The 13,320-nt window shown below is 39.2% G+C and overlaps 1 protein-coding gene across 2 annotated transcripts in view; it reads right to left on the bottom strand.

Annotated features, from left to right (window-relative positions):
* Positions 1-12,199: 12,199 nt before the first annotated feature.
* ESF1 (ESF1 nucleolar pre-rRNA processing protein homolog) overlaps positions 12,200-13,320 on the bottom strand; it is a 38,413-nt gene continuing 37,292 nt past the window's right edge. For both annotated transcript variants that reach the window (XM_068940229.1, XM_009673994.2), the window contains exon 14: positions 12,200-13,294. In XM_068940229.1, coding sequence (XP_068796330.1) covers positions 12,971-13,294 — 324 coding nt within the window. In that variant the 3' untranslated portion in view covers positions 12,200-12,970. The remainder of the gene's footprint in view (positions 13,295-13,320) is intronic.

Genomic DNA, 13,320 nt, shown 5'->3' with positions numbered 1-13,320 from the left:
ACAGCGTGAGCGGGGAGGGGGGCGGGCGGCCGTGGCCCGGAGGCGGGGCGAGCGGGTGGGATTAAACGACTAGGCGGGGCTTCACACACCCCTTCTCCCCCCGGAGTGGGGGCGCGTACAGGGCGCCGGCGGCCATTTTTGTTGCCCGTTTTTCAGTTCGCTGTTAGCGTAGCGAGAGAGCGCGTAGTATTTCCGCTAATGGCAGCCAGGAGAAAAAAAAACCGCTCTTTTTCTCCTCTGTAATACTAGAGACTGGTCAGCGTGTAAAAAGAATAAAAACAAGGGCACCTTGTTGTTTGTAGAACCCCCGGGATTCCCTAGCTCGCTGGCCAGGGATGACGCAGCAGGGGTTAGCGCTCCTTGGGCGCCGGCCTGGCGGCCAGGCCAGCTGCTGGTCGCGGGGCCAACCCGTGTCCAGCCCGTCCCGCCACCCGCCTGGCTCACTGGCTGCTTGCGCTTGATCACAAATGTGACGTAACCTTTCTCACACAGTGATGAAAAAACTAGACTGGCGCCCGAGCTGCTTTGCCTAAGGATTTTAGTAGCGGCCTCTGTCGTTGCTGTTACCTTGAGCCAAGCGGAAGCACGATTGCCCTGACGTTTACCTTGAATTAAATGTAATTTACTGGTTAGAAGTAAATATTTTCATATTAGTTCTGTCAGGAAATTTCCACGCCCATCCGATCTCTTTTGAATCTCCTTTCAGCGAGCATCTGTGTCTCACGTACCATTCCTGTTACAGGAATATGAATTTCTTACTAATTTCTGCCAAGATAGACTGTCCGTTTTGCTCTAAAGGAAACTTACTCGTGTTGACTTTCCCAGTGACATTTTCTAAAGCTGCCTTTCCAGGAACGTGGGCAGCCACATCAAAATCATTCGTACCTTCTCAGATGATCGTTAACAGTCAGTTTTGGGGAACCACCAGCATATGTGTGCACCACCTCGTTTACCCCAGTCTGCACAGTTCCCAAAGTATCTTTGTGCTTGCAGCTGCTACTCTTCTTCCTTCTACAACTGTGAAGCTAGACCAGATGTCCCTTATGGCCTTACTTACATTGTAGAGTACTTTTATCGCTAACTGAAGCCCCAACTTTTCATTTGCAAAGTTTAAACTAAATTTTTTATAAGATCAAAGCACATTTGTTCTTTTTCCAGAGTTCAGTAAAAAAAGGTTTCCTGAATCTTTCATTTAAGCTCAAACATGTAAAGTGATAGGATATATTGTATATATGAGTCTCCTGATCCCTGTAGATGAAACAGGTTTCAGCTCCTCCCCATCTTTTGCTAAAAATAACTGCAGGATCTGCCTGTTAAAATGGTTTCTGCCCAAGTAGACAGGATCATTGGTTCTCTGCAAACCAGTTGTCAGAAAATCATTTGCTTCAGCCAAACTACATCTTGAAAAGGAATTTAAAAAAATTAAGTTTCTATAGTACCTCCTCTGACAATGACTTCGTTCACAAGCTGTAACACGATTCAAATCCATTAAAAGCCTATCTAGCAATTTAATCGCTTATGCTTCTTATCATCATTCCCATTTAAAAAAAACATAATTTGGTCTCCGTAGCGTATGTGGTGAATACATTTTAGCCTGCGTCCATCATGTTGTACATAAGTCATATTGTAATTAAACAATAATAGGAATTTGAGCACGGTATTGTCAAGAGCCAAACAAAAAAAAAAAAGGAAACTATGCTTTTTATTGCCAGACTTTGTTCCATCTCCACTGTGTCCTAATCTTCCTAAGTAGGATCTTCCCCTGGGCATTCAGGAGGCTCCTTCCTACCTGCCTTATAATCATAGCAACCTCTTACGGCTTATTTTTCCCCCAATAAATAAATACGTGCACCATTAATTTTTGCATTAACTTTTTTCACAAACCAGCCTTAAATTTTTTAACAATGCAAAAATGGCAGGAACAAATAAAAATCTCCCTTTTCAACACACGTTCTTGGCAACATAAATAAGGCTTATGCAGATCGGCTTTTGTCTTCCACGTTACTAGGTGCTTCCTCTTCTGTTGGGTAAAACTATAAGAAATCATATGAAGTCCACAACCCCTTAGAAGATCTTTGGCCTCTTTTCAGGGATTTTTAACATGTAATCCAAATCCCAGTTGCAAGTTGCTACACTGCCAATTTTTTCTTAAAGTCCTTGTTATCCTTGACAGTGATGCCAAAGTGAACCAAGTAATTTTCACAAAATACTTTGTCTCCTGGGTGGCAAGAGTTAACGCTTGAGCAAGGACAATCTGACTTTTCCTTCCAAAACATCAGTGAATTAGAAATGGTCTAAAAACAAATGTTCCTTGAAGAGTGGAATTAAAGAGGCCCTATTTCAAGTGGCTCCCTGTGCACATCCCCACACACTCCAGCCCCAGCTCCCTGCATCACAGACAGCTGGGGCTGGGCAGGTTGTTGTGTGCAAGGGCCGTAATGTGCTTGCCTGTGCTTATAGCCTTTCTCAGGCATACACCTGTCAGCCACTATTAAAAATGGACTTCTGGGCTAAACAGACCTTCAGTTTGACCCGATGCAGTCATCCATTTATCCTATATAATGTGGTATACAGCTTCTGCCTCCCCTGTGCATCAGCTAAGAAAGAGGCAGCACAACATATGGCTGGTTTTGAGGTATGCATATTTTGCCTGACCCTCCAGTTTGCTACCCTTCTGTCAAATCTTTGGACCAGCAGGTCCAAATTACTACAGTTGGCTGACAGACTGACAGATGGACAGCATAATCACACAGCTCTTATTTTTTTAGAGGGGAAGCTGAAAATATTGTCAATGTTCAGTCCTACCCAGTTCTCCAGGAGACTCAATTTCACATCCCAATGTGTGTTTTCACTTGGTTTATGATGCTTGCATTTAACTTGTCCCTTGTGCATGGTGATGGTTTCCAAATAGACCAAATATTTCTTTTTTTCCCCGCCTATTTTCTGACCTTCACTTACCTCCAGGCTTCTAGATGCTACTCCAACAAACAGGTGATCTCATTCTGTAAATCATTTCTCACCCTACATCTTTGAAGTTAGAGGCCTCTTTTATTCCTTTTATAAGGTTTCCAGCTCTGTTTTAATGCCTGTTTCTGGTTTTGTTTTATTTTGTGTTGATTACCTTAAATTTCTGCTTGCGTTCTTTATTTTCAACAGTGGACCCTACTGGTTCTACTCCCTAATTCGTAAAAGAGTTTGTCTGCTGCTTTAGTTTATTCTGAATAAAAGTGACTATCAAACCCATAGGCTTTGCTGAGGCTTTATCTACCTTGCCATATTGTAATGAAACCAATAATTAAGTAAAATCTGAGGTAATAACATAGTACTTAGGTGCATGCGTTTCAGCTTAATTACTTCTCAGAAATTAACATGATTGTTCTAAGACTGATGCCCTCTATTTTCTGAAATAGACATTCAGAGAGCTTTTTTTTTTCTTTTTTGAGATAGTAAATGGTGAGTCGTGACCCCATCTGCTCAATGAGAAGAATTTAAATGTGCTTACAGACAAGCAGAATCACAGACATTCACACAAGGATATCCCTACAAGAAGCACTTTAACACAGCACAGCTGGAAACTTTTCCTGTGAGAAAAAGAGAAGTGTCCTTCAGATTTCTGAGCAACTCTCACTTGAGAGTGATGTATAAGGCTGTATGCATTTGCTTTTATATAACATCCTGCCAAGCAAAGTCATTTGCCTCAGCTCAAGGAAATAATCTGAAGACCTACCTCTCTGTGCTGCCTCAACTCCATTTCAGATCCAGCACTATAAACTCTTGTCTGATGGGGTTAGAGTGGATGCCCTCTGCATGTCATGTATTTCCTCCACTGAGGAAATTCCTTGCAGATATTTGTCAGTAAATTTTGGAGCTTCTTTGAGCAAGTCAAGGCAACATAGACTTACTAGGCAACTATCTAGGAGGTTATCTCAATTCAGGCCCACGTATCTAACAGCATACATCCAGGTATCTTACTGGTTTGTTATGATGACGTGGACACAAGCCAGAGAAAAGGGAAAAAACATTTGATAGCTCTGATAGTTACAGCCCATCTAGGACTGATTGTTTTATTAGTAAGATCACAAAACTTCATTAAGAAACTTTAAGAAATCAATTTAGCTATTTCACTTGATGGCAGACTAGAATTTAGAGTTGGAGGTGCTAAGCTTCAGCCCACAGGTGCAATAAAGCAGAAAAGGAAGATGGATCTTCATCACAGTTCAGATCTCCTTTCTAACAGTTCTTCAGCTTTTCTCATTAGGCAACTGGAGAGCTTCTTTGCATAAAGAGATCCTGACATAACAAAATCACTTTACCCTTGCGCTACAAAAGGAAGCATTCCAGGCAAAGAAAAGCTGACCCTTAGGTTCAGCAGGTTTCAATGCTTTTGGACACCTGTCAAAGGACAGAGAAGCTAAGACAAAGCAGTGGAATAAAAGGAGGCGACTCATATCCCTCTCCTATGCCCTTTGACCCTCAGCAAAAGACAACCTCAAACAATCAATTTAAGGCAACTAACACTTCAGTTAAGAATTTTTCTGGAACGTGGCCATGTGAAAATATAGGCAAGAATGTAAAAACATAAGTCATTTGTCAACCATCCCAATTTAGGTTAAGATCTTTACAACTCAATTCTACAGTCAACTGAAAAAGAAGCTGAATACACCAATAAATATGAACAGAAATTGTTATTTGAATGATTGCATGCAAGAGGAGAATGGCATCTGAATGCCGTTGTAAAGACTGGAACCAATCCATTCAGATGCTGAATTATTAATTCCCTTGAAAGACTGGCTGATCTTTGCAGGTAGCATAAATTAGCCTGCAGTCTTTCCTAGGCATGCTTGTTGTTTCCTCTGCATATGAAGAGGCCCCTTTGTTGACATTCAGCCAGTTAAATAATGTTTTTTCCAGATAACAAGCAACTTTACATGAGGAGAATACTCTAGCATCTTGGACCCGTCTAAATAGCATTCCCTCTGCTCCCAGCTGCTCAACACCCACGCATAGTTATTTCCAAGGCTTGTTCTGTAGCATCCCAAAAAATTTTAACTCAGTATGATTGCACTTTTCTTTCAGCCAGCTTTCACAGTTGTAACTAGATGGGGGCCAACTCACAAGGCACAAGACTTTTGAGAAATGAAACTTCAAACATGCATTCATCAGATGTTGCCAAAACAACCAGAGTTCTGTCTTCATGCCTTAGAGATGGAAAATGATTTATACGCATACTGGGTATGCACTGGCCATTGTAGCAGGATAGTCATCTCCTCATCAACTGTTGTGGGGAAGTCAATAAGCCAGGACTCACAGAACAGTGGTTTTCAGAGTCAGACATCGTCTCTCTTCATACCCACACAAAACCATGGTGCAGATTTAATTATGACAATTTAAAAGTACATATTTTGGCAAAACAGATCAAATTGGTGACTAAGTAAAACCTGGACTAGATTTCCTCCACAGGTTTTATCATCTCATTATTTTTATGGCTTTTGATCTGCATGGTTGCTTCCTGTAGCTTGCCATGAGTAATGATTTTGTCCAAAGCAAAGCAGTTTTATTGCATTCAAGGTGTGATACAGTTCCAGTTGGGCACTCTTCACAACATCCTCCTCTTTAAATTCTGTGATAGTGATCCAACTGCAACAAAGAGAAAGAGTTCAAGATATTTATGTTTGCTATGAAGCTGTAAGAATAATTGCCAAAATAATTTTCATATTGGGGAGTTCTGATCTTCAGGATGTAAAATGAGAAAAAAAAAATCCCACTCTCATCCCTAAGTCTAGCTCATAGCTGTATCAGCAAACTCACTTGGTTGAGGTTGATACAAAAATCTGTGTGAGTTTATTTCAGAAAAGAATTTGCACTTTTAAATGTACACATAAAAAAGCTGTAGATTAAGTCCATTACTGTTACTTCTCCTCTGTATATTGTTCCTCCGCCTTTCCAAGAATGTGGCTTACAGCAGTCATTTGTGTTTAATGCATCTTTGCCTACCAGGGTGACTTGCTTTGCTGTCAAATGTAAATTTTTGGCCTCTTCGGAAAACTAACTTTAGTAGTCCATTTATATTCCTTTTAAGTATTAATAGTGTGCTTACACCTATTTTATGTTAATACCAGAATCTCACAACCAGTTCTGTGAACACCATCTTGCGCAGCGAGCCCTTAACTCAACACACTCTGTGGAAGGCCATATGCAGCAATCTGCAGTTCACCACTCCTAACAGTTCATTAAAGTAGCCAGTCTGGTCTTCTGAATTGAGAAGGTGATGATTCACATGTGAGGCAGATGGGGTTCCATGGAGCATGAGGTTTCATTCATTAAAGAAAAATATTAAAATAAAAAAACCTGCTAACAAAACATTTATTTTGCAAAGTCGAGCGCTTGGACACCAAAATATAGCATAATGAAGACTGCTTCTCTGCATGGAATTTTCCTTTCCGACCACAGCTCGAAGAAAAAAAATCCATTTTTATAACTGAAAACAAATTCTATACTTGATGTCACAAGTTCCATACTTGGTGTTTCATTTTGACATGGTTTCGGTTCCTAGGTATTTGCGTTTAGTTTGCTCATACAGAGCTCTAAAATTCACTAGATGAGAAACATTTTACCTTTTATTAAAGACATAGAAGCTTCTCCTTGACAACAAGTATATGTCAGGAAAAAAAAGAAAGCATAACTTTTAGTTGTTTGGGGGAATTACAGACCTTTTTTCCCCACCTCCGGCCATTAGGACGTCCTTCAGAGCAACTCTTGGGGAGGAGCAGACATAGGGTTCGTCGCTTCGCCGCTTCCCTGGTTTGTTCTCTGCTGGGGCTGCTCTGTCGTCACGGTCTGCAGAAGTCTTCAAAGAAAAGGCTCAGCCACTCAGGCTGTGCTTCCCTTCCTGCCCCAAAATCCTGCACAAGCCCAAGTCTTCGATTCTCAGGGCAGCTCAGGCACCCAGCCTCTCTTTGATTGCCCTGGCATTAACCAAAGGGGAAAAGCAGGTAGGGGGAAAGGAGGAAGGGAAGAAGCTTATGTTTAGGGGTTTTGCACTCTACAGCAGGTTATCCCACTTGCATAGTAGTAACTGCAGTCACCTGTAGAAATCACTACCCTTCTAAAACAGTCAGTTTGCTATTCTTAGTCCTTTTGGTAACCACTTCAGTTAAGACTTTCATTTTCCATGGACATACTGCCAACCCATTTGAGCAGTGGTTCAGCCACACACATTGCAGATTACAATGGACAGTCTTTCTGTGTAGTTAAGAGTTACAGTCTTTGTTGATCTTCGACACATGCTTTCCGAAGTCAATATAAATCATTATCAGCCTCAACTGTCTTCCCCTTCCTCCTTTCTTTCCATTGCCCCAGAAATACAAAAAGAGAAAGGTGTAAGGGTATTGGGCAGAATTCCAGTGTAAAGCCATGAAATTTGTGCATTGCCAAGGAGTGCATGGGACACAGCCCAAAAGCATTTGCCTTTACAGGAATGGCAACCAGCCTTTGGATCATGCGTCTCTTCAAGACTAGGACAAGAGTAAGAGTCGCCAGTGCACTCATTAGAAGCAAAGTTGTTTAAAACTGGCGGTCTCACATGGCTGAAAATGAGCTGGAAGAGCGCTGAGCTGGGATTACTCATGTGCTAGTGGTGAGGAGGATATAAAGTAATAATGACCTTAAGTGACATTTAATCTAAGTTGGATTTAGGGCCCACACAAAAATATTCCTGTTTCTAACACTATGTCAAGCACATAAAAAGTACACTAGACAACAGACCTTTCTGTCACCCTTTCTTTTTAACAGCAATGCAGCATCATAGCCCTGCTTTTGTTGCTCTTCTTACCATCACAGTTACAAAACTGAGTTTGAGGTATTTAACTCATGATTTAAGACAAGTGCAAAAGAGCCTACTTACTCTTACAGTTTTAAATATATATATATAACACACGTTGCCAAGACTTTAAGAAACTGTAGTATTTTGGTTGGGTGCTTTGTTCTTCAGAAACACTTGCTAAAAAAATGTGACGGCGCGACTTAGTGTTATTTTTGGACACTACCAAAATTGCCAACTGTTGCTATTAATTGGAAATAATACATTTAATTTTTAGAAGGAAGCAATAATAGAAAACATACGTGGCTCTTCAGCTCTGGTTGTCTGATCTTTTTCTGCTCTTAAATAAATCAAACCCTCTTGTGATTTCCACTTGTAATATTAGATCTTTAAATGCCTGGCTTACACTCTAGCAAAACTATTAATGGCTGCCAACTTGGAGACAAACAACTTTATACCAGACCTCTATAAGTTGCTAGAAAAATTAGCTTGTCTCATTTTTAACAGTCCTACTTTTTAATGTGGTATTTTACCAAATTACTACCACTTTTGCTGGTTACATGACAATAATAGGAAAAAATAAAGTAACATTTTAAAATTCAGAGTTTAGGACTGCCATTTTCATATTTACAAGGAAGAGATGGTTAAAATGACACTTTGTTTTGTTTGGATAACCAATTGCAAGGAATTCTAGATAAGACACAACTACTGCTTACCAGACTTTTAAACTGTGCTTCTCCTGGAAGCAAAAAAAAAAAAAAAAAAAAAAATTCAGATCTTTTTAGTGTTATTCTGGAATTATGGGGATTAAATGATGGACTTTGCTTTCATTACTGATTAGTAAGTGCTAATGGCTCATTGAGCTTTAGCCTGATATAAAAAATTACAAACCTAATGAATTATGTTTCTCAGCTTTTATTAGCCTGGTTCCTGATTTTAAAATATTTAGATTTTAAAATATATTTTTAAATGGGTAAAATTCCAGAGCCAATAAACAGAAATTATGCCACTGGTTGAATGTATTGTTTCACGGAGGATCCCCACATAGCTTCGGGGGAGACTCTGCACAAGTGAGACTGCAATGTCAGAGCACCAGGTAAGAACAAGAACGCCCTTGGCTGGCATTTATAAATTTAGACAATTGTATATACAAACTCTCTTTTTGTATTAAATTTCTCAGCATTCAACGCACCATTAAGGTCCTGTTGACATCACCATAATAACTCTCACTGACATGCTTTTCTGAATAGAGCTAATTTATTGAACCGTGGCCTTTGTAAAACTATCACTTAATAGCAAAAATTTTGGCTTTAATGATTCTCTTCAATTCAAAGCTAATAAAGCTTACTTCAGCCTTATAAAGTTGCTTATAAATTTGCTTTCACCTTTGAATACTTTTAAAAAGATTAGGAAAAATGCCAGCAGTTTTATATGTTAGGAGTCACATTTATATTGACATTCAGCACTGTTTTACCACATTTTCTTTTATGACACTTGGGATGAACATGTAAGGACAAAAACACTGTTTTTTTTGTTTTTTTTTTTTAAATTAATGCAAGTTTTGGATAGCTTTTTAAAGCACCTTATATGAAGCACAATTAGTGAACACTAACTATTTTCATGAGCACTGCACACTGTTAGGGCTGCAGGCCAAACGACCAGGCCCTGACCTGAGGTTAAACTAACCGAACAGGACATGACATGAGAAATTGCTGGACACAACAGATTCCAGTGAGAGAAAGCTGACAACAGTTACAGGAGGGACAGCGGGATTTCCCTTGATAAGGGATACAAATCATGCAGTTGGTGCCACCTGAGGGAACCTGCTGGGCAGCTCTGTGCTTTACCACCACAGCCTAAAATCAGCGCTGTACACCAAACCGGTGGCCGTGGCCACACCATGAGTCCAACCTGCTTCTGCAGTCAGGAGGGTTAACGGGAGCAGAGTGCTTTCCCGAACCGGAGAAGAGCCAGACGATGGATCGAGCACCGTGGTTTCGTCTTGTCAGTAGCCGTTCCAGGCCTGACAGCATCCACATCGACCCACCGCTTCCTCCACGTTCTCAACAATGTGGTTTTTTTTTTTTTCCCCTAAATAACAATTTAGCAGAATCTAAACAAAGTACTCTGCTCTAGGAAATAGTCTTTAGACAATATAACCAAAAGAGGAAATCTAAGTAAATACAAGATTTACGCCTAATGTCTTCATAAACAAAGCAAGAACTTCCCATCTAAGATGCATGCTGGAACAGATCCTGAGTTTCTCCCTAAATAATATGCCCCTTCAGGACTTAGCAACTTGGGGGGGGGGGGGTGAAGCAGTTACTGAAATGTAATTACCATACATTAAGCATTTACATGACACTTATATACACATTACCACAAAAGCAAAATAATTTTTTTAACCAACAGCTACAATCACTGTCAAGTCTGTCTACATATTTTTATCTATTCTATTCTACTATAACTTCAAAATACAGGCTAGGTTTCCTAACTGAACACAGTTCAAAATATCTTCAGAGACTTTATTCTGCCAAAGAAGATGGCCAACACCTGCACACATGAACAGAAGACACTATGTAACTTACAGCATCTAATTGGAATAAAACCTCATCAGTACCTGTGACTTTTTAATTTTGTAACCGATTTTTTAAAAATTAGTCCTCTGGCAAAGTTACTGTACAGGACAGATAAACACAACTTCTGCACTTTTGAAATATAAGGGTTGTACAGCGGTCGGTCATTCAGCCTATCTAGGTGTTCCTGATGAGCGGAGACTCACCGACACCGCACATTGTTTTCCAACAGTAAAGCTATCAAGCACAGAGCTAAAAAAGGTAAGCATGGGTAGTGTAAACGGTTACTCAGCTACTGGCAGGGAGTCAAACAGCAGGCTGTGCCTACTGTTAATGCACAGACAAGGAACACTCCTTTGCAAGAGCACACACATCAAATGCATCAAAACTCAGTTTTTCCTACAAGTATAAAAGCATACTTTCACAAAGAAAGCACCTACCCAAACTGTATTTTTGGAAGAAACAGTTATAAGAATTAGGAACTTATCCACTTCCTATTGACAAGGATGGTCAAATATACAGAACTACTTCTACACAGCCTTGAAAAAAAACAACCGAGGAGAAAAGACAGACGTTAATAACATCGTGAGCAACACGAGTAGCAAGCAACTGTTCACAAATACAATTAGCGTAAGGCAGGCTCGAAACCAAAAAGGTTCTCCACACAATGCATAGTTAATCTGTGGAATTCCTTGTCAAAGGATACCGTGGATGCTAAAAGTTTACAGGGGTTCAAACAGCAACAGATTTTTTCCTCAAGTTTGTCCATTGAGGGCTATTAAATACGAAGATATCAACACTGGCACAGGAAACTCTGAGCAACAAGTCGCTAGAGAACAGAACGATATCCTGAGGAATAATATTACAAATGCACCATTGTTGTCTTCCATTATTGGCCACTGGGCTAAATGGATCTTTTGTCTGATTTATGTTCCAGGTCAGACCTTTTGCTTTTGCTCTAGGCTATCCAATTTTCCACAAACTTAATACATATACATAAATAGATGCCCTTCAGGCACCAGTACTTCTAGTGTATCCAGTCTCTCAACCTTATTAAATTCAAGCTACTGTCCTTAGTGCATTTAATATCCCTACAATATATTAGCAATTATGTTGTACTGCACACCCATGTTCAGAAGTCACCATCAGTTTCTAGAGAGGTACTTAACCCTCTTCTCCATCACAGTTGGTCAATTCCAAACCTCAAAATGGGTTTGACAGGTCCTGCCATATTGCTTGAACAGCTAAAAGTCACAGGAGCTGGATCACAGCTATCCACAAAATGCACTGTATTATCTTCTCAGCTTTTTCTATTAGCTACTTGAAAACAAATGTGAAGATATTCGAGCAGTTAATGAAAAGCAATTACATTTTTCATGTCCAAGGTCCGCAAGTATTCTTCAAGCACATTACTGCAAAATACTCTTGCAAAAGTCATCTCCATTTGTATTGCTATATTTTGTCTCTTATACTTCTAATTTTTTCTTTTCTCTTTGACAAAACACAGTCTTTCCATCAGAGCTGATAGAGCAAATACTTCAAAAAAGGAAGAAAAGTTAGTCAGACAATTCCTACACTGCAAGGAAGCAAGATAATTTTCTGCTAGTCTGCAAGTAATTTCCCTGTACTGTTGATACCTTCATCAGTGACACTAATACTAACAGGGCCCAATGTCTACTGCTTCTAAAATTGTATCATCTAGATCTACTTTTGGCATCTTTTGTATACTTGCAATGCTGGGTGACTTTGTGTAAGTGGAACTATATTAACAGGAATGCAACATTAGTAGCAGAAAAGAAAAAAATTTAACATAGACGTAGTTTTATTTAGGTTCAGAAGCAAATAATACAGGTAAGTGCCCCAAACTACTTCAGGCCATTTTTAATCATTTATTTTGAATATCTATTAATGAAACTGTTCTAAATTGCACCCCTTCCATTAACTATTTCTACCATGATCCATAACTCTTCATTTATTTAAAGGTAAAATTAAAGAAGTAGAGATTATGTAATCATTTTAAAACATGCAAAAAACTTGTATAAAAATTTCTTCAATTTTTATTTTTAGTGATATTACTACCTTCTTTGTCAGACAAATGTTTACACACTCCTGCAGAATTAAAAATATTTTAAGACAGATCTTCTCAAACAATTAAGTCTACTCTAAACCTCTGCAATAATATTTTTCTTATATTATAAATACCGCCATAATTATGATGACTTTTTGTAGCCATCTTCAGCACTTCCAGTATGTTTGAGTGACAGCATAATACAAAATAAACAGCTCCAAAAGCATCAATTTTATACTTAAACTTAAGAGTTCCAGGAGCAGTTTTTCAATGAGTTTAAATAAAAAAAAAAAAAAAGAAAAAGAAAAAGGTGTTTGTTGGGGCACAAGGAAAGAGTTATCATGACTCTAGTTGCTTCAAAAATTGCCACAAGAATTAAGCAACTTTTCAGGAAAATTTTGGTTTGTAGGAACCAGAGCATGCTGTAACAATTTTAATAGACGTTGCTAGTTAGAAAAGCACAGACTAAAGTAAAGTCTCTTACTAAAGTAAAAAATAAAAGTTCAGTTATTTGACTTTCTGCTTCTTCCTTGCCTGAAATTGTTCGGTTTTATTTTTGACAGATTTTATTAGCATGGATAAGGCAGGATCTATGGATTTCTTCTCCTTTCTCTCCATCTTTGCCACCTCCACCTCTCCCATCTTTTCCATCTTGTTCTCCAGTCCTTTGCTCGCCTCCTGAAGATCTTGCTGCTTTTGTTCTCTTCGGCGAGCTTTCTCTTCCAAGATCTTTTCTACTGCTTTTGTCTTCTTGAAATTTGGATCTGAAGGATCCAAATTAAATAGGGGGGAAGTAAACATGGCTTGGAATCTTGTATCGGCAACATTCACCTGAAGGCAGACAAAGAGATAACCTT

Source organism: Struthio camelus, chromosome 3 (genome assembly GCF_040807025.1).
Source record: "Struthio camelus isolate bStrCam1 chromosome 3, bStrCam1.hap1, whole genome shotgun sequence".
Classification (NCBI taxonomy): Eukaryota; Metazoa; Chordata; class Aves; order Struthioniformes; family Struthionidae; genus Struthio; species Struthio camelus.
The sequence above is the reverse complement of the archived record's forward strand: the minus strand, read 5'-3'. Positions and strand labels throughout refer to the sequence as shown.